At 44.3% G+C, this 22,242-nt stretch overlaps 1 protein-coding gene across 5 annotated transcripts in view; it reads right to left on the bottom strand.

The window, feature by feature from the left end:
• The window catches only part of ARHGAP23 (Rho GTPase activating protein 23), a 178,436-nt gene that overhangs the window by 75,657 nt on the left and 80,537 nt on the right, over nt 1-22,242 (bottom strand). For 2 of the 5 annotated variants that reach the window (XM_079949225.1, XM_079949227.1), the window contains exon 1: nt 15,291-16,162. The exons of the other annotated variants lie outside the window; for them this stretch is intronic. In XM_079949225.1, coding sequence (XP_079805351.1) covers nt 15,291-15,611 — 321 coding nt within the window. In that variant the 5' untranslated portion in view covers nt 15,612-16,162. Of the gene's footprint in view, nt 1-15,290; nt 16,163-22,242 lie in introns of those variants that run through there. 5 annotated transcript variants of the gene reach the window in all.

Genomic DNA, 22,242 nt, shown 5'->3' with positions numbered 1-22,242 from the left:
GAGCTTGGGTGCTCTGCATAGTCTCCCCCCCAATGAACCACAAAAGGAAAATTATGCCAAAACAAGCAAATACGTGCAAATTTGCTCGACAACTTTAGTCAAGTCACAGATTTCAGCTTCCAGACACAGAATCTATGCTAATTTTATGCACAGTAAACAAGAAAAGGGAGAGAATTCACAAATTCAAACTGCATTTTCACTTTCAACAACTTCCCTCTGCATAAGTTAAACAACCAACTGTTCAAGCCTGAGTTTTCCAAAATGGTCTCTGGGTTCCAAATCCCAATTCTCTCCTGTCCTTAGATCTAAAAGGACTTTCCTTCTCTCCATCAACACAAGTCACTGACTGGGATTAACTGTTTCCTCAGCACGACATCACAGCAGGTCAACTAATAGCTAGGGAGGCTTGTGGGCAACTAGCAGCTGCAAGCTTTTAGTATTTGGTTCACAATTATAGCAAGGGGCCAGGCAATCACACCCCACCTCTGACCCGGAATGAAAAGCAACCATACCAACTCATCATCTTGCATAAAAGGGTATGTTCAGTTTAACCTAGATTTAACTTCCTGTTCTTCCTGTACATTCCTGTTCTTTTTTTCCTCCTCTGCCCTCAGGGGTAAGAGAGAGTAATTGTCCTATGTCTCCTTTATTGCTTTTAAATATTTGAAAGCTGCTCTTAAGGTCCTCCCCTCAATTTTCATTTCTCCTGGCTCAAGGTGTATACAAATTGTTCTCTAATACGTTCCACATCCATCTCACTGTTCTAAACCTCTCACTCTCCTTATGATAGCCCACTTGAGTTTTATGAAAGATGACTACCATCCACTGTAAAAACTGCACTACACCTTGAATTGGATGAGGTACCCCAATGCAAATACTTATATAAGTACAGTAGTACCTTGGGTTAAGAACTTAATTCGCTCTGGAGGTCCGTTCTTAACCTGAAACTGTTCTTAACCTGAGGTCCTACTTTAGCTAATGGGGCCTCCCGCTGCCGCCACGCGATTTCTGTTCTCATCCTGAAGCAAAGTTCTTAACCCGAGATACTATTCCTGGGTTAGCGGAGCTTGTAACCTGAAGCGTCTGTAATCTGAGGTACCACTGTATATAGGTATGTATAACCTTTTTTATATATATAATAATTTTTATTAATTTTCCAATTTTAGAACAAAGCAACAACAACAACATAAAAACATCAACAAATACGAACAAATACACAAATATAGATTCTTAACCTCATTTTCATAAACCTCCTTTCTCGGACTTCCCCATACCTCACCCTTTTTGCATCCTTATTTTACAGTTTTTCAGCAACCCTTTTTGCCAATTAAATTTAAACTTGTTATCTTTCTCAGTTTCACCTTAAATCATCAAACAATTTCAGCTGTAATTCTGCATCTTCCTTCCCCTTGACATTTTAGCACTCCTCAATTTTATAACAGTTCTTAAGATATACTTTAAACTTCTTCCAATCTTCCTCCACCGTCTCTTTCTCTTGGTCACGGATTCTGCCAGTCATTTCTGCCAGTCCAATAAAGTCGGTCACCGACCTGACCGAAAGTGACCGACTATAGGTATGTATATCCAATGCTGCTGCTAATACAACCACAACATACGCAAAGGCACTCAAATCCAGCGGAAAGAGGAAAATGATGTGTCTGAAGGGAGGCTATGAACAATTACTAGTTACATGGATGTTAGAAGAAGCCCAGAAACAAGTTATCTGTGGGCCTCCACACCAGTTTTCCATCTTTCAGTTGTGCAGCCAATCATTAAAGGTTGACCCCCATCTCCACTCTATCACACCTGAGCTTTCTACCCCATCAACTTTTTCCTGCCAGCTATCAGGGAGTTCTCCTCTGTTACTCAAATATTAACACAGGGTGACACCTAAGAATGAAGAATCCTGAGCAGACTGTATCATTTTTTAAAACAATCCCTTATGTAGAAAACTTCCTACAAGTTAAAACAAAAAAGAAAAGAAGCAAAAGTGACACAGTCTGTTCTGCCATCTCATTCCGCCATGTGGATAGAACACCCTGTTCCCTCTCCTACGTTTGGGGTCAGATGTCTATTTACCAGGCCAACAGGTCACTCATTTTACCAGTTTCAGGAAGGAGCCAGGAAAAGAAGCAGCACTAGGCCGTCATGAAGTAGGCAGCAGCATACAAAAGCGTAAGGTTTTAACAACAGTCAACCTGCTGCTGTGCCACTAGTTTCAGGGCCACCATGGAACACTGAAATTGGCATGCAACAAGTATCTGTGTAGGGGGGGGGGAGCATGCAGTGTAGGCCGTTCCATGAGAACTATCTAACACATGGTAAAATTGGAGCTTATCCTGGCACATGTACACGTCATGCATTTGAATGGATTTTGTGTGTGGTTTTCTCTATAAGCCCTTCTCGTTTAGAAACTTCAATGTACTTGCTGACTATCTAGCAACCTGAAAATGCACACACACACACACACACACCAGTCATTTCCTCCTGGTGAGACTAATGCATGGACTTAGAGGGGTGGCCCCAACCTCCAGCCCAGAGTTTAGGGAAGCTATTAATGTTTAATAGACTATTGTATTTTAATATTCTGTTGGAAGCAGCCCAGAGTGGCTGGGGAAACCCAGCCTGATGGGCGGGGTATAAATAATAAATTATTATTATTATTATTATTATTATTATTATTATTATTATCAAAAGAACACAGAGTGAGTTGAAATTTAAGCTTAACAAAATAAACTACTGACTCCCATACTGCCACCCACAAAAGGAATGTCTGTGTTAATTTATGTTTCAGTTTATGTTATCCTTTTCTTACATTATCTGCTTTGTCAATACTCAGTTGAAAACCTCAATAAACAAGTGTTTTAAAAGAGAGAGAACAAATTAAGTTACCCACAGCTCATACAACGTTGCCCAATAAACAGCCTGATAGTGAAACTGAGGCAGGGTTTAGCAGGTGTGTATGATTTGCTATGCGTCACATAATGAATGATGGGCAAAGCCAGAATTAGAATCCGGAAGTACCAGTACGCCTCTGTCTCATACTCCTCTATGCCCTTGAGCAGAATCAGAATCTGAGAAATCTTTCTTATTATGATTTCCTTATTTACAATAGCAATAATTTCTGAAAGGTGCTTTTCAACCCTTATCTCCCCGATAACACAACAGTCCTGACAGGTGACATTTGAATTTAATACTGATACCAGAGCCTTGTGAGCTTGCCAAATACCTTGAGAGCTTGGCAAAAATGTTTTAGCAAATAAAAGAAATAATTTGTAGTTTCTGGAACGGTGGTAAGTATCTGCAATACAATATTCCCCCACCCTTTTCTTTTCTTCTGATAAAGTCCTTTTGAAAGAACAGTAATAATTTTTACATAAGCAAAACAAGAATTGCTAACTGCTCCCATTGTGCAGATATGAAACACTGAGGCTCAGACAGAGAGTAACCTAAACCAAGACTATGCACAATGTTCACAGGTGAAAAAGGCAGCTTCTTCCACAGTACTATAATCAGACATAGGCATGCATAGGGATGGTCTGACCACATAGAGATTCAAAAAGATGTTTTGGGACAAGATCCGTTCTATAGATCAAGGTGACTGAAAGCTGATTTTTGGTTAATCTTTGTCTGACCTTGGAAGTTTCATTTGGCAAATGGATGCTTGGATGACAGAATCCTCCTTCAAATATAAATACACACATAACTGTGCATCCGTAATCAGCATGTCAGAGAAAGAAGGGTCCTTGCCTAGCTTCTTAGCCAACATGCTGCTTCTCTATGCGCAGGTCATTTTGTGTTCATGCATAATAGAGCATGCGCTCCCTATCCCCCCCCCCTTGACCCTGAAGTGGTACAGTTCAAAAACAAGTGTGCATTTCAAGTGTGAACCAGACGCAAGGGAAGAGTTCATAGTGTGCAATCTAAAAGGCACATGATCCCCTGTGACATCTAAGAGAACACTGGAAGTCATGTGCAATCCATAATTTTGTGCAAGCATTACTCTCTCCCCCCCCACCCTCCATGCAGCCTCAAGGCTGCAGTGCGTTAAGTGAAGAACTGCACCCCAGTTGTCACCTGTAGCACATCAACACACTGCAGCTGCGTTTCAATCTAGCCCTGGATATTCACACCTCGTTCTTAAAAGGTGAATGAAAATCATGCCCTGCTGGAAGGGTTAACAGGCACCTGCATATCAGATAACTAGGAAGCCACATGCATCTTGTATGGGAAACACACCTCTTCACAGACCATCCGCACACGCCCAAGTTTATTAAAACAAGAAGTAGACACAAGCAGGATTAGATCCAGGTCTGGAAAGGGGGTCCATTAAGTCCAGAAACAAAAGCCTAAAATCATCCAGCCACTTTTCTATGTGGATTCAAATAAATCTACTGGTAAGTCCTGATCAAGTTACAATGCAGCTTTCTGATTGATGGGAGAAGAGTCCGATATAAACTCTTCCCTGTGCATCTTTTTGGATGGGTGGGTGGGTGGATAGATGATAGATAGATGATAGATAGATAGATAGATAGATAGATAGAGATAGATGATAGATATAGATAGATAGATAGATAGATAGATAGATAGATAGATGATAGATAGATAGATAGATAGATAGATGATAGATAGATAGATAGATAGATAGATAGATAGATAGATAGATAGATAGATGATAGATAGATGATAGATTCTGACATCAGCTCCTGGAGTTCCCTTATGGCTGCCGCTCAGGTGAGAAAGTGGGGCGGAGAGGGACAGCTGGTCAAAACAAGACAAAAATGAAAAGGCATACCCACATTTGCAAGACACACAAGACTTCAGAAAGAACACACTTGGGGTGGGGTTGAAGAAAAAGGAAGTTCCACTAAAGTCACTGGGACTTGCTTTCTGGGATTGTGCAATTTGGAACAGGATGTCAGCTTCAGGTCTCCACATATTATTTTTTTAATTATCCCCACTTTCAGAACTGGAGAATTGAGGCCGATGCTCTGATCGAGCTGCACAAACTTGAACCCAATGCCTCACAACTCTCTGTCGGGATCAGGGTGCATTCCAGTTAGCATATTCCTGATGGAAAACCCAAGTCAACTCTCAAAGATGAGGGAAAATGCACAGACCAGCAAGGCTCTTCCTAACTTATTAGAGGAGGATCCAGCGGACACACCTGTCTTGCCGCCTAACTGCTCTATTCCCAGTCTGCTTGCCCTTCTGTATGCTCCCTTCCATCAACTTGGTGCCAAGCTCCCCTTTGGCTCAGATCCTAGGCTTCCACCTGATCCCTGACCGCAGATTGACCCACCTAGAGATCGGCTCCAGGGCACCATCCAACTCCATACCAAATCTTGCCAGGGATTGCATTTCTGCAGCTGACTACAGCTCAGTGCTGACACCAACATTCTAGCAACACTGTTCCTTCTCAGCAGGGCTGACAGCCTGAATGGAGAAGATGAGGCATTGAAGGATAGGGACTGAAAGCAAGCAGGGAAGGTGAGGGGGAAGAAGTTAAAGCAGCAGTGAAAAATCAGGCAAGGCGCTGCTCTCGAGGGCTTTGCTGGTGAAGCGCAGGGCCCCGGAGGATAGGGTAAAGGGCTGAGGAGTACGAATGGGGAAGCTGCTTCAGGTAAAAGGAGACAGGAGAGGAAGGTGATGAAAAAGCAGGTGCAAAATTCCAAGCATCTGAAAATGTTGAGACTGGCACCTCACAATTCAGATCTCTCCTCCATCCCTACCCATGGCAGGCCCCTAAACACTGGATACTAGAAGTTTGTTTTCCAATACTTAGGAATTTGATATATTTTACTGAGCTTGTGCCAAGTGAAAAGGGGTATAGAGAAGGGGAAGGATTATACTGCATCTTGCAAAGCTGTCAGGAAGATGATCAAAATTAAAACCCTAAAACAGGGATGGCAGAACCTGTGGCCCTCTAGACACTGCTGATCTACCATCATTCCTGACCACTGGGCCATGCTGGCTGGGGCTAATCGGAGCCCACAACACCTGTAGGGCCACAGTTTGCCCACTGTTGCCCTAAAAGCACGTGAATATTACTCTTTCTCCCATATGCATTTGGTTGGGCACTGTAAAAAACTTAATGCTGGACAAGATAGTGGTGTGATCCAGCAGAGCTTTCTTGAATTGAAACTGACGTCCCTCTAAAATTAATGTAAACTGCTTAGAGATCCTGCATATTAAGTAGAATAAAAGTATAATTAAATAAATATTAGAATAGTTTTAAGAACTGGGTCACTTGGTTCTGAACTGGGTCACTTGGTTCAACAGCCCAAGCGAGAGCGATCCAAGTGGCCTGACCTGCAGGTTTACTTTAATGCACTCTCACCTTCCCCAAACACCACCCAATTTTTGCAAATGAGCTGTCCTGACTTGGCTCTCCCGGGAACACAGCCCGCACTGACTCACCCTCTTGTAGATCCCCGGGCTCAAAAAATGCAGACCAAATAATAATAATAATAATACTTCCAACCCGCCCTACGCCTGCCTCAGTCCCCATGTCCCTTTTCTCTTCCTGGCCCCGAGGTCATTCTCCATGTGCATTTTGTCTGCTCGGCAGTTTGCTTCCTATTGTCAAGCGACCCAGCGGCTCTCGGAAAGGGACGACGGATGCACTGCAAGCCAAGCACGCAGATTAAAACTTTTTTTTTTGCATGGGCAGCCTCTTGTTCATTCATTCGTACTGAAAGGCAGAAGCTCCGGACAACAGGAAACAAAAGATTTGCAGAGGAAGTAGAGACACAGTGCAAAGTGCAGAGGATTTCTGTGCCCCATCCTTCCACACCACCCCTTAAATTCGTACTGTAGTTAGGTATTTAGTGCTCATCTATAGCACACATGGGGGTGGCACTGTGGTTTAAACCACAGAGCCTAGGACTTGCCGATCAGAAGGTCGGCAGTTTGAATCCCCACAACGGGGTGAGCTCCCGTTGCTTGGTCCCTGCTCCTGCCAACCTAGCAGTTTGAAAGCACGTCAAAGTGTAAGTAGATAAATAGGTACTGCTCCGGCAGGAAGCTAAACGGCGTTTCCGTGCGCTGCTCTGGTTCGCCAGAAGCGGCTTAGTCATGCTGGCCACATGACCCGGAAGCTGTACGCCGGCTCCCTCGGCCAGTAAAGCGAGATGAACACCGCAACCCCAGAGTCGGTCACAACTGGACCTAATGGTCAGGGGTCCCTTTACCTTTTATAGCACACATGCTGATGGAGGCAGCTGTTGTTGTTACTGACTTATACAGAAGCATCAGTATATCTGATTGCTTTCCAGAGTATCCTAAGTGATATCTCTGATCTATTTTGATATTGGACAATGGAGAAGAAACAAGAGGAAAGGAGAGCCAAAGAAGAATCAACAGCAACAGCAATAATGATTTTTTAAATGTTTGTCTAATGTGGGTACATACCACAAAGCACTCCTGAAAGGGTGCAACCACATGGTAGGAGGGATAAACATATACCCTTTCCTTAGTGACCAGACAGCAGGTTCAACCAATAGTAAGTTACTGAATCATGCACCCATGACAAATACATGATCCTAATGCACTAAACCTTACACACACAATATGTACAATACAGGGACATGCAAAAAAAAATGAAACACATGAAGCAGGCCACAGTTGTTACAGCTCCCCACAAGATGCATCCCAGCCCCAAGTAAGTACAGGCACCAACCATTTTAAGTGCGTCCAATACATGCACGTTCGTGCACACTGCCTCCTCCCAGAAGTGGCCCAAAAACAGGGTGGAATGGGGCTGGGTGGGGGTGAGGCAGAATGGGGGAGAACAGGGTGGGCTTATGTGCGCTCTGCCAATGCACACTGGGGTCAGGAAAGGAACCCCCGCACCACTTGTATAGGAAAGAATCCCACCACAAATTCAAAAGCTATACAAACCATTTTCACAAGAACAAGCAACAAACATCAACAAACGGTTTAACCTGCTTTAATCTTACTGAGAAAAGAACAAGGAAGAACACAGGCTTCTTGTAATAAAAGACTATATGTACTCCTATTTCAGCTCACATAAAAAATAGCAGAGTGAGGACCCTTCCCAGAATGCCCCTGTCTACCAAAGAATCAATGATCACTTTCTCTCTAAAAAGCAGAACCAGAGAGGATGCTGGGATAATCCTCCCATGACCTCACACAACATGAGACAAAATTGGCCTTGGTTGCCCTGAGGGATGACCTCCTTTGCGAGAGGACGGGGGAGAACGACCCTGTTGCTCTTGGTTGATCTTTCGGTAGCTTTCAATACCATTGACCCCAGTATGCTCCTGGTCATCTCCATGAACTGTGAACTCATAGCACTGTGTTGCAGTGGCTCTCCTACCTACCTACAAGGCCAGGTTCAGAGGATAGCTTTGGGGGACTTTATGTCTGTCCCCTGGCAGCTGAGCTATGGTATGAGTTACCACAGGGCACTATACAACCCCCAATGTCGTTTGATATCTATATGAAGCCACTGGGAGAAGTCATTACGAAAACTGGGGCATGGTGTCATCAGTATGCGGATGACACCCAGTTCTACTTCTCGGTTTCATCTGAATCAGGAGAGGATGTGACTGTTCTTATTTATATATTATGCATAGTATAAATCACTGAAAGACATTTAAAAAACACATTAAGCAGTTTAAAATGCTTTTAAACACAAGAATTGCCCACTGTCAGAGCTGCCCGAGGTCCCAGCTCACAAAGGACCAACGCCAGTTCTTGTTATATACAAAAGTCTTTATTGAAGATCAGTTTCGATTTCAAAGCCGCGGCGCGCAGCTCTACGTCTTGGAGTCTAGACCGCTGAAGCTCCGTCTGAATCTCCTCCCCCCAAACACCAGTTTAAGACTCTAGCCTTGCTCCACCTCTTCCTTTGCTCTTTCCTCCTCTGGGTCCGCCTGTCCACTGGGGTCTTGCCCTTTCTAGACTCTTCTGACGCTGAGTCCCCTGAGTCTTCCCCCTGCCTCCGGCGGGCTTTAGGACCTGGTTCCCAAATCGGGTCTTCTGCTGTCCCGCGCGCCTGTACATTTGAACTTGGCGCGCGCGCCCAGCCGGCAACCTTCCTCCTGACCGTTACACTGCTCCTGTCACTGCTTCCCCCTTCGGGGGGGCCAGCTGGATCTGACTTCCCCTCCGTTCCCTCACTCAGCGATGGAGGCGTGGTCAGCCCTGACTCATCTTCTCTCCCTACTGGAGGAGACGCTGGCCCTGATACATGGGACTCCCCCCCCCCCGCTACGCTCTGCTGGGGAAACTGGTCCTGATCTCCAGCTGCTGCTTTGGGAGTCCCCGCTGGCCCCTTGCTTCTGGTGTGTCCCTCCTGGGACCCCCCTTGCCCTGGCCATCGGCGCCCCCTTCTGGGAATCTTCTGAATCGCTGGAGAGGCTCATGGAATCTCTCGGGCCACTGTCATACTCCCCTACGCTGCCCTCAGATTCTTCCCCTTTGCTCTCCGTTTCCTCTCTCCCCTGTGCCTCTGCTCCTGAGCCCCTGACACCCACCCTGGAAGAATGGCAGATGCAAGTGATTGACTATATGGAACTGGCAGAAATGACTGGCAGAATCCGAGACTTGGGAGAAGAGTCGGTGGAAGAGGACTGGAAGAAGTTCAAAGAATATCTCCAAAAGCATTGTAAAATGTCTGAATGTTAAAATGAGGTTGGTTATAAAGAGAATAGGGCATCAGTGACATGGTAAAAAGAAATATGTAAAAATGCTTTGAAGAAAAAAAGGGGTAAGACCAGAGTATTATCATGTCGAGATTAAACAAATGATATAAAGGATTAAGTTATAAAGAACATGTGATAAATGGTTTTAAAAGGAAAGGAAACTAAAGGCATAATAGGTTGAAATGTATAATATTGAATAAGATTGGAAAGAGGGTAGGGAATTGCTGAATTTGATTGTGTAAAGGGGAACACAGAAAAGGGAGATGTGAGGAAGTCAGGAAAGAGGGTTATAAAGATAGTAAGTAAGAAATAATCTTTTCTCTGTTTTTTGTTCTTTTTTTGATTACTTCTCTTTTTTTTCTTCTTTCATTGTTAAACTGTGTTGTTTTTGATTGTCTTTCCTTTTTGTTTTTCCTGATTGTGATGTTTGTTTTGTTGTGCAAAACCTTAATAAATATTAAATAAATAAATAAATAAATAAATAAATAAATAAATAAATAAATAAATAAATGATCCATGTAAATAAATAAATAAATAAATACATGGGGGGAAAGTGGAGAATGTATTTTGGGGCAGGAATCGTTGAATAATACAAAAGCATGCACTTTGACACCACCGGTTATGAGGATAAAGTGATGGTATAGACAATTGATTGTAATCCTGGAGAGCAGCTGGTTGTCTAAGTCGATGGATCAATGATCTAGCATGGTATACTACTGTTTCCTGTGTTCCTACCCTAGTATATAAACCACGTGTGAACAATACAGGAGTCACCAACGTGGTGCCCAGAGGCACAATGGTGCCCCTGAAGTTTTCCCCTGGTGCCCACAAAGCCTCGGAGGCCCCTGCCTGCACACTTGGTGTACCTTTTGTCATGAGGTGTTGAGAGTGGCTATTCCCGCCCCCCCCCCAACAGTATATGGCACTGAAGGAGGAAGTTAGAAGAGTGACACTCTTTCCTACTTCCTCTTTCACCTCTACCTGCTTTTCAATACTCAAACTAATTCTATGAGATCCGACTTTTGGTCAGATCTCTTTGAAAAATAAAATATGTGTGTGCATGCTTCTTCTTGTTCTGTCTCACAGCTGCGGGGGGGGGGGGGGCTGATGAAGTGAGCGGAGGTAGAAGTTTCCAGAGTCCATTACAGCTCCAAACGTGCTCATGGGCCTAAAAAGTTTGTTGACCCCTGATTATAGTATGTACTCCCAAACAGCAGCTTCAAAAATGCCTAACACTGTTTGCCTTTGTTTAAATGAACATTTGGTGATAATTACCCCAAAATTTTATTCTTTCTCTCCATAACAGAAAAAGCAAGACCCACTCCAATCCAGCACTAATTAATATATAAACCCAATCCAGCCTGGTAAAAGGTCAGTTACATATGGGTAAACTCTCAGGTTTCCTGCCACCGCCCATGAACAATGATAAGTGAAGTTCCTCGTACGTAAAGAAGCCAAGCTTTATTCCAGAAGACTGACAGGGCAAAGTCAGCAACCACTGAAGAGCAGGAATTAGTCCAGACACCCTCAGGTGCCAGAGATATGACAAGGATCAAGCCAATTTAGGATAAAAGCTTAAAGGTTCCCTAACTGAAGTTAAGGGAGCTTGGGTGTACCGTAGGATGGCAGCTTGGGTGTACCAAGAGACTGTGGTTAATGCAAGCTGAGATTCATAAGCCAGTTTCAAACCACGATTTCACTATCTGGTTTGTTGGCCACAACCCACAGTTAGCTGGCTTGAACTAATTCAGACATACAAACAAACCACACTTAAGCAAAACAAACCATGGCTTAGCATTACATGTAAGCCAGGCCGATTTATAAGACACTTAAATATTAACCCATCCACCTACATTTTGCCTCTCCTTTTTCATCTCTTTCCTCTGTTGCATCCTTTGCGTTTAGGCTGTCAATGTGCTGGCGCAGTGACCTGTCCTCTATAAAGGGTCATGTATATAGATGGTGCTATATAACAGAGAATCAATCAACATCCACTGCCCTTAATATATAGAGAGCTCACATGTTCTATAATGGTCAATGCACACACTTTAGAAGCATGGTTTAAAATAAATCAACCATTCTAGCCTTCCTTAGTTATGTCCTAAGCTTTCCTTGCAAGACTAGCCTACCCCTTTTTAAACTCCCTCTCCCTACGGCATCTGCTACCATCAACTTAGTAAACTGATATAGGATGTCTTTCTAAAAAATAAAATAAAAACCCTACAAAACACACACATGCAAATAAGTGTATGCAGAAAAGTCACTAGCCTATAAAATGTTTTACTAGCCCAAATGCATAACATATTGAAGTATCTGTGGCCTAAGGTGAGACTGGGAAGAAGAGAATCAACCACTGTAAAATTTCTCTGGAAGGAAGCTTTACCTGCTACACAAAGGTGACCAGGTGAGAGATTTACAACACTTTGTGGAATTCAGTATTCTAAGAATCAGAGTTTTCATATAAACAGAAAAAGCAAGTATGCAGATCTTATAAGGTTTTTTGGGGGAGGGAAGGGGGAATAATTAATTCAATGATCATCCCCCATATTATCTGAAAACTTAAATCATGGAAGCAGAATACAGTCATACCTCGGGTTGCGAACGCTGCGTGTTGCGCATTTTCGGGTTAAGGATGCGCTGAACCCAGAAGTACAGGAACGGGTTATTTCTGGGTTTCGACGCTCACACATGCGCAGAAATGCTAAATTGCACTTTGCGCATGCGCAGAAGCGCCGAATCGCATCACGCGCGTGCACAGATGCAGCACCGCGGGTTGCGAACGTGCCTCCCGCACGGATCACATTCGCATCCAAAGGTTCCATTGTACATTATACAGCACAACTCTTAGGACCACCCTTCCCTCTCAGTCATGTAGGGTTTAATATATTTCCAAGAGCTCCTCCTTTGATTCTTCCACCATATGCCATATTTTAAACACAGCGAGGGGTGTGTGTATGTGTGTGTGTGTGTAAATATGCCCTATCAGAACAGAAGTCTTTTCCCCTAACGACTTGCAACAGTTCTAGACCGAGCCCTTTTCAGAAACCTTTGGACAGGCATTTGATGGCCAATGTTAACAGCTCTTAATTAGGAACAGTGTTCTATCTGCTTTTTATCATTTGCTTTTATTAGGTTCTAGAAGCACATTTCTAAAACTGCAGTATCTCCCAAGGAAAAGGAGAGAGGCATAAACACCTGGAATCAAGTGTTGGCTCCAGGTTTTGTTCACACTGCACATAGTTAAAATATGGAATTTGCTCCCCCAAGATGTAGTGATGGACCTGATGGTCACTGTGTTGGACAAACTTAAAACAGAATTAGACACATTCTTGGAGGACAAGTCTATCACCAATGGCTGCTAGCCCTGATGGGCTATGTTCTAGCTCCACTGTCAGAGGCAGCAGCAAATCTCTGAACCCAAGAGAGGAGAGTGCTGTTGCACTCAGGTTCTGCTCTCAGGCTTCCCATGGGCATATGGCTGACCTGTCCTGTCCTGAGAACAGGATGCTGAACTAGATCCAGCAGTGCACTTCTAATGCTCTTATGATGCCCCAGCTCTCCCCCAAGTAGCCCCATATCACTGGCGCTGCCCATTCATTTGCCCTGTCAGCTTGTGCCTAAAAGGAAAGGGAAAGGTGAACGGAAGTTATTCCACCTTCTCCTTGCTGCTGTCACTGTTGACCTGCTTGGAGAGAGCAGGTGAACAGACAGTGATGGCAAAGAGGAGCAGCAGGGGTTGGCAGGGAGCGCTCGGGGTTGGCAGTGGGCTCTCTGCTAGGGGGCAGGCCTTGGCAGATGCCCAATGATGCTGACTTCTGACACTGGCCCTGCTTTGGACGTACGTCTCCAACAGCTGCAAACTTCTGAGCGTGTTGGCAGAAAGGCAGCATGTAGAGATAGGCACTATTTTAAAGACATTATTTTAAGCAAAAAGACTCCACTTAATGATACACTTACAACTCTAGCCCTTAATTGGGAGGGAGGAAAATCATATATTTTCTAATGTGCAGTAGGTGGAGTATGGAACTTGTGGAGGTAAGACACACAATTATATGCAGGGGGGAAACAAAGACTCCCGCTTCCTGAGAATCTCAGCTTTCATTAAAAACAAAGAAACATCAAGAGACCCTCTTGGCTGTGAACATATGCTGGGCAACGACTAGTGAATTCTTAGAAGCCTGAGGAGAAGGTGAAGAATGATTCTCAGTGGTTGGGAGTTGGGCTTCTATGCATTGCCCCTCCCAGCAATAACTGGAATAAATTTATGCAAAATATTTCAAACACCCTGCTGAACAAATTATATGCACACTTGTGGAAACTTTCTTAATGCATGCAACTTTCACAGGTTGCAGAACTCAGCTTTATCTTGCATCATAAGGAGGATTGCCTGAGCACAGGACTTTAATGCTACCGTTCTATTAAAATGCAATGTACACCTAGGCTAGGACATAGGCTCCAATCCCCATTCAGCTATGAAACTCAAGAAGCTATTGTGAGACAGTTACTACCTCTCACTCAAATATATCTTGCAAAGAGACTGTGACTATTCCTTCCGAGCACCCCTATATAAGCCGCCCCACAAGGATAATTGGGTACAAAGAATAATAGAAAGAATACTGTAATAGGATATAAATGCACACACACAAATGAAAGATTCTGGGCAGGTTGCAACTCAGTATTCAAGGAAAGATTTGGTGCCAAACTTCCCAGGTTTAAGTCCAACTTTCTAACCCTACAGGCTCACAAAGCTACTTAAAGATCTAGTAACTGACAAGCAGAATGAAATCCTTATCTAATTGAGGAACAACCCAAGAAGCTAACTTGTCATTAGGGTGTTGCTATGTAAAGTATTCCCATATTACATAGCATGGAAACGGATGCTGTGAGCAAGCTATCCCCAAGGGCAGGCAAGACGGTGAGACTATGATTAATTCTTTTCATGGTATCTGCCCTCTTGAAATCCGTGCTGGCTAGCAGCCTGCTCACCCACCACGGTGTCCTGATCCTGCCATTTAGGGATCCACTTTGGATGGGTGTTCAAACACATTTGCCAACACAACCGTTCGCAAACAAAAGAAAACCAGCACAACTACAGTCACTGTTATATATGTGCCCTAGGAAAATTTAGGATCATTGTCCATGGGATGTGTAAAATAAACAGCCCTTGATTTCTAAAATGAGATGCCAGTTCTCAAGTCTGCCCAGGAGATGCATGTTTTGACCTGAAAGCTGCCCCACTCCTGAATTTCAGATAGTGCTGGCTGCAGTTACTGGCAAGGAAAATACTCCACACACATGCTCAAGCTGCCCTTTTTTATTACTTCTTCTCATTTCCTAAATGCACAGAGAATGCATTAAGCTCTGGCTCAAATCATGTCCCAGTAGGTCAGAGAAACATGCAGGCCACAAACATCAGTAAAGCATTCTGAAGTCTTCCCTTTCAAGTCACTCTCCCAACCACTTCACCAAAAGGCAGGTCACAATTCCTCCCTATTTTACAGACTTGGGGAAACAAGGCTGAGAAGGAATGACCTGCTCAGAGCTTCCCTTCAGAGCTGCCTTGAAAGGGAACACATATGCACAGAAACAAGACACACGAAGGCAATATAGCTCTCTCACCATGAAATTCCTGTCTATTCTGGGTCGTGCACGGCACTTCTGCCGAGCCATCCCTGCCCCGGCACGGCGCCACCGCTTCTCCCACCATTCGGTGTTGTCGTTCCGCAAACTCGTCAGCCAGATGCAACGGGGTTCGGGCAAGCTGCAATCGACGCCGACAGCTCGCTCAAAGCGCCAGCCTTTCCCTGCTCGTGCCACGCTCCACACGGCTTTGCCCACCACTGAGATGCCATGGTGCGGCGGGGCTGGAGGGCGTGGGGGTCCCCGTGGCCCGCCACCACAGGGAGCCCGATCCCCCCGGCTCGTGCCTTCTTCTACCATTGCACTCCCAGATGAGGAAATTCCTGGCACAAAGCTGAAGTGACAGAACCGGCAGATCAGAAGAAACTCGGGATAGGTGAATAAAGAGAGATTTCAAACTGGATCTTTTAACTCCTGGCGCCAGGCTGGTTAGGTTCCATCCACACTCTTTGGACAGAGGACGTTCTTCTTGACTGCTCTCGACAACTTCGATTGGAAATCTGCTAGCTTGTATTTTGTTTTTTCCTCCTTATCCAAGATGTTGCTCTGTCTCAAGTCTCTCGTCTCATGTATCATGGGCAAAACATTGAGGATTTCCAAGTCCGGGCACGCCAGATATCTCCGCACACACACACACTCAGAGAGAAAACAGCAACTGGCCTTAGAATACCACACTCCTCTTTCTACAACAGGCGGAAGCAGAAAGGGAAAAGCCCTGAGACTGTACAGAGAAAACTAATTACATGGGGAGAAGTGGAGGAGGAGGAGGCAGCAGTGGCAGCAAATTCTGCCTGGTGGGAATGAGATGGATGCAAATCAGAGAGACTAGGTTGTGACTTGACAGCTAGGCAGACAGAAAGAGAATGGAGCTTCCCTCGTGTTCATTCCGCACAGACAGCCCTGCAGCTGCTCTGAGGTATCAGGCCATCTCTGCCCCACCCCACCCCTATGTGACCCAGCCCACTCCAGCTGACTCCATCTCAGTGTCCACGCCAGGGGAGGGGGGATAGTGTTCTTGCTGGTGTTGTGTTCTTTTAAATCCTCTGCATTTCTTCTAAATCACAGCATGAACATACAATTTCCTTCCTTCCTTCCTGAACTTATTTGAGAGCTGGAGCGCTCCCCCACTTGCCAGAAAGAGAGAGATGGGGGACGGTTTTCCTTTCTCCCCGCGCCCCCCACCCCTGGCTCCCTGCATCCTGAGCACTGGGAAACTCAGGGTCACAGCCAGATTTGGCCAACTCTAGATTATGCAAGAAAGAACAGAACTCTTGCTAATTGGGGAGGAAGCAAAGAAACAGAGGAGCTGTAAGCTCAAGCTTGATTTTTTAATATATATAAACCTCAGCCTATTATTGTGGCGTTTGTGTTTGTTTACAAAATGCCATCAGTGTGCATGGCATTTGACAGAATAATATAAGCAAGAGTAACAACAACAATAAAGACAAATCTCTGCCCCAAGGAGCGAACAATAACATATCAAGCGTGTTCCGCAGAAATTTTAAAAAATCAGAACAGGTCTACCTCCATTACCTCTAACCACATGGCAGGATGATTTAACCAGCCAACTCTCCACATCCAACGGTAACACTCCATAGTTCCTGGTCCTCCCTGTGCCATGGGATTTCCATTCCAGCAGTCCTCTCAATCAGGAGCTGCCAAAGGGCAAGCCATGCTAGGCAAGGGAGGTGGACCCATAGAACTACCACCAGAAACCTCTTCTTACACAGACAAAAAAAATATTAAGACAGACTACAAGCTATTCATTTGCCAGATTTCTAGGCCATGGTGGGGAAAGAAGAGGACAGTAGTGTTCCAACTGAACTGTCCAAGGGGATGCCAAAAAAGCAAACAAAAAGAACATTGTGCATTGTCACAACAACAGGGAAGGGAGTATATGCATACTCCTAGGGGTGGAGGACCTACAGCCCTCCAAAATTTTGTTGAGATTCCAGCTCCCATCAGCCACAGCTAGCACAGCCAATGGGTCAAGAGCGATGGGAACTTTACTTACTTACTTATTGCATTTATATCCCACCTTTTTCTCCAAAGAGCTCAAGGTGGTGTACATGGTTCTCCCCCTCATTTAATCCCCACAACAGCCCTGTGAGGTAGGTTAGACTAAGTGGCTGTGATTGGCTCAAGGTCACGCAGTAAGGTTCATGACCGTGTTCATGACTTTAACCACTATACCACACTGGTTTTCTGTAATCCTGCAACATCTAGAGGACCACAGGTTCCAACACACAGGGAACTTTGATGAAATGAGGTCTTTGATAGGGAGGATTTTAGTAGATCTGCAGCTTGGCTCATTTTATCTGATCCACCAGAAGCAGTTAGCACTGTTCTATGCGTTCAACTTTCTTCAAAGGGAAAGAATGCTGGAGACAGGAATGTGCTCACACACACACACAGCCTGTGTGCATTGGTTATACTGGTGGCAGGCATGGTAGCAAGCTTTGGGTTCATGCATGCTTCTTCACCACATGGAAAACTTACAATGTTATAATAAGAACCTGATAATACATGCATAAAGTTTATGCTGGCACAGGCAGGCATGATCTGCTTGTAGGACGGGGTGAGGGAGAGAAAGCAGCAGATGGATTGCAGAAACCAGGGCTTATTCACATGTGCACAAAAGAGGCATCTAAACATTACTCCCCAATGCGTTTTTTTGCAGCAACAATAAGTCTGTGAGTAGCATCGACACTAGCACCTCCACTGAAAGTTCAGAGGCTTCCCGTATCTCAAGCCCCAAACACTTTCCTAAGGTCTTTCTATTTTGGCCATCATTAAGCCAGGAGAGAGCCAGGAATTCTGACTGCTGGAGCCGTTTGCTAGAGAATTTTCGCAGGATATTTAAAGCTCGTAATAATTTTCCTTGTGATTCTTTAGTCAGCTGTCTTAGCCGGCAGATTTTTGCTTCTGAATGGTTGTTACCTACACAACGCCCCAAAATACGGGATGCACCAGCGGAGGGCGGGGGCGAACAATTTATAAACATTTTCAAAATGGGCAATGAAAAGCTCCAATAAAAAAAAAAAGTTTTGACACATAACTGATTTTTGTACAAACGAATATTCTGCTAACCCCTAAGGATTCAGGATGGTGCAGACTGTGATTTAACGAAACAATTCACAATCGCTGGAAAATTAAAGCAAGATAGGGAGGAGGTGAGATAGGAGAGGACGTAAAATGCCTCCTAAAGTGTTTTAAGAGGATCAGCAAAAGAAGGTATTTCCTGTGTCCCCTTGTGCCCCTCCCAAGACACATATGGCAAGACCAAAGCTGGACAGGTGCAAGGAGCCCCCCTCAAAATGCAGGGGGGGAGAATAAAGAATGTTTCACTTTTTTATGAAGCTCTGGGCATGAAAAGCACAATGGACTCCCCCCAGTCCCCCCACCTCTGTAATCTTTATCCCAGTGTATCAGGCTAGCGAGTCACTTTTAAGTGGTAATTGGGAATAGGGAATAGCCTTGCTGCTGGGAGGGGACACAGGAATAAATTAACCCATTCGCCAATGCCCTCCTGCAGAATCAGCACCCTTGGGGATGCTAATCTGAGACTAACAAAGGAATCCTGGTGCTGCAGGCGGGGGCAATTCTATGGAGGCAATCCTGTTTAATGAGCTGGAACTAGCCGGCTGTGCATTTGGGGGAGGGGGTGTGGGGGGGGGGGGGAGAGAGGCGCAACTAGATGGGATGGGATCCACATCCGACACCAACCCAGTTTCGATAACGTTCCTCCAGCCTGGAGAGGGGAGACTTACAAGCTGGCAAGCCACAGTATACAGAAAGCTTTTATCCACTGTGAGGGCTTAATTTGAGTTCGCTCTTTCTGAAAGAGCACAGCCACAACTAGCAATAAAGGAAAGAATTATCCAATAGCACATGCAGAGAGTGTAAAAAGGCACAAGCTTTTTAGAGGAGCAATCTGATCTGGGAGTGCCCACCCTGCCTGCCATCCAAACACACCTTTCTGCTTCAGGATAAACTCTGCCACTGTTGTTAAAACTTTGGTGCAGTACCGGTACGTGGTCTGGACTGACTGGTCTCACTTAAGAATCTACCTCCACCCTAAACTCTGGAGTTGTTTGCGGTGTTTTTTGAAAACTTAAGAAAACCAGTAAGATGTAAATGAATAGATAAAAGTATGGACATTTGTGCAGTGCTTTTAATTATTATTTTTTAAAGAATTAAGCTGAAGAACTGGGAGAGACCAGGCTGAAAACTGAAGTAGCGTTTGAGGTGCTGATATCACTTGTATGCAAGTCTGCAATTACAGTTAAAACACTGGGCTCACCCCACAGCCAAGGGATGCACCATAAGCTCTCTTTTATTACATTGGTCTTCATCCTGAGTAACTCTGTTATCAGAAGTACTGGCCAAAGGTATTACTTCCAGCATGCGTACACCTCAGTACCTTCTCATGTTAGCAGTTACCACTCCTAGCAATTTTCAACCTTTTACTCTGTTAGCAGTTACCACTCTTAGCGATTTCCTAGGTGCTTCACGTACATTTTTTCTGTAATCTTTACAATGGTTGTGTATTATCCCCACATTGCATCTAGGATTCTGAAGCTGAGTGAGTATGCAGCAAAGGTGAGATCGGAACTAGCAACTTCCTGGTTCACAGCTCACACTCCTACCCGGACTATGCTACAGCAACTGCCAAAATTAAATGGCTGGCACTTTTTTAACTAAAGATGTTAGAGAAACATTGGTGGAATACAGATGTAAACAACGACACGAGAACCAGCCGGAAGTCACTCTTATTTAACATGTCTGCAGCATGGCTGGAACAACTGAGACCCTGCACAAAATCTGTCTTGCAAGGAAAAGTTTCTAGCCCTCATGGTTGGATCGGAAAAATAAGGTTGGTAGTACACGTCACTGGAAATGGGGCTTAACTTTCAGAAACAAAAGTTGGAAAAGCCATCCATAGATACTGAGAGAAGTGAATCGTAGGTATATTTGGTGAAAGTGTAAGAGCCCAGCAAGGGAGGAAAGGGAGAAACCCCCAAAGTAGTCAAGCTGGCTTAATATTTATTTTGGAAGTTGGGAGTAACTAAAACCTTCAGTCTAGTCCTGTCCAGTCACACAGGAACCCCCCCTCCAACCACAAGGTGCTGTTACTTAGGGGGAGGTCCTAAGAAGTATTCCAGCCATGCAAAGGCCCTGGGAGAAGCATGCAAAAAGGAAAAAAAAGGAAGGAAAGAAAGAAATATATGAATGTGCAAGGAGAAATACCAAGAATTGTTGGGATAGCAACCCCTGTCCTCGGAGAGCCAAGGACTTTTATCACCCACCGCACATTCTCTCCCCGGCTCCTGCGGTGTCTTTTCGTCTTTCAGTTTTTCTCCACACATCCCGATCCATTTCAAATACCAGAAGAGTCTTTAAAAAATGAACTGACTGTGGAATAGGATATCCCACCCAGCTCCAAAGAACATATGTTTTGCTTTTTACACAGACCAAGACTGCGGAAATATTAATTGAGCGTAAGTGCTTAACATTTCACTGTTCACAATGAGGGCCATTTCACACACGAAGGCTGCAATCTTACACATTTACCTAGGAGTAAGCCCCACTAAAGATAATGGGACCTACTTCTGAGTAGATATACCTAGAGCTGTATTATACACATACACATAATTTATTCAAGCAACTCAGAGAACTTTTGTGGCAGCATATAACTAACTAAATATTCAAACTCGGGGTAGGAGAGGGGAGAAATTTGCATTTCTGAACAGCAGCTGTGTGCAAATTTCACATATTGAGCGGATAATTTGGGGTGGTCCAAAACTTATTTTGTGGTGCATGTGTTCCTTATTCATTTATACGTGTAACTGGCAAGGATTGGCATGGAAGCAACATGCTTGGCCCAAACATGATGTTAAGGCCTAATGTTCGAGACAGTTTCCTTCCTGGCGGTGCAGTTGTGCCACACTCCAAGGTGTATTTTGGACTGCAAACCCCTAGTCCCTCATTCATTTGGAAGTCAATGGACAATTATGGGCATGGCCCAGTGCACTTGAGTTGTGTCAAAATTAAGTGCTGGGTCAGACACAGTGCGCTTCCAGATGACCTGTTTACTGAGAATTCATCCTGATTTGTTTGCAGAGATGTTAAACCACCTAGGGTCAAAGCAAATGTTATTCCACACTTTCCAGTGCATTTTCTTTTCACTTTCCTTGTCGCAAAAAAGTATGAGCTTTTGAAGAAGTGTATTTGATGCTCAAGACTTCCCAATCAACTATACTTGTGCAACCTGAATTTTCTGTGACTGAATCTCACCTGAAAATTGCAAGAGTCTGGAAACTCTCACAGTGCCCGTTGATACCTTAAGGTGGCAGTTTCCAAGCTGGGTTAGTGTATGATTTGTGGAAGTCCAAAAGCAACTCAAAGACGGTCACCTTTTATTTATGAGAGTGCAGAAGCAGGTTCTGAGATAATAATAATGATCGGGAATTGACCAGAATTCCCAAATCCCGGGCCAATACCATCTAAGCATCTAAAATGTCTCACTCAAGCTTTCCTTCTGTTCACAACAGAACCTTTTTTTAATAGGAAAAAAAAGGAAGGGAACAGAAACGTGCGGGCTTTTTGATTTGTTAAATCAATAAAAGAGAATTTAAAAATTAGCACACTTAACTTGAGGGAAATTTTAAAGTTGAACACAGTTGCATTATGAGATATTAGCACATCATAATGGGTATCAAGGTATCAGGGACAATATTGGATATCCATTCATGATACATAGAAGCAAGACTGAATCTTAAGTACAGTCAGGGCTCAATAGGGCTATCTGCAGAATCTGTCTTCAGTGCTCACTCTTCATGCACAACAAAATGTAGTGAACAGGTTCAGATGTAGAAGACTGGATTGTATCACGTAATGCTAAGGGTCAGGGATGGAGATCACAGTTGTG

The sequence above is a fragment of the Podarcis cretensis genome (assembly GCF_951804945.1).
Source record: "Podarcis cretensis genome assembly, chromosome: 13".
Classification (NCBI taxonomy): Eukaryota; Metazoa; Chordata; class Lepidosauria; order Squamata; family Lacertidae; genus Podarcis; species Podarcis cretensis.
Note: the sequence above shows the minus strand (reverse complement) of the source record. Positions and strands in the feature narration are given on the sequence as shown.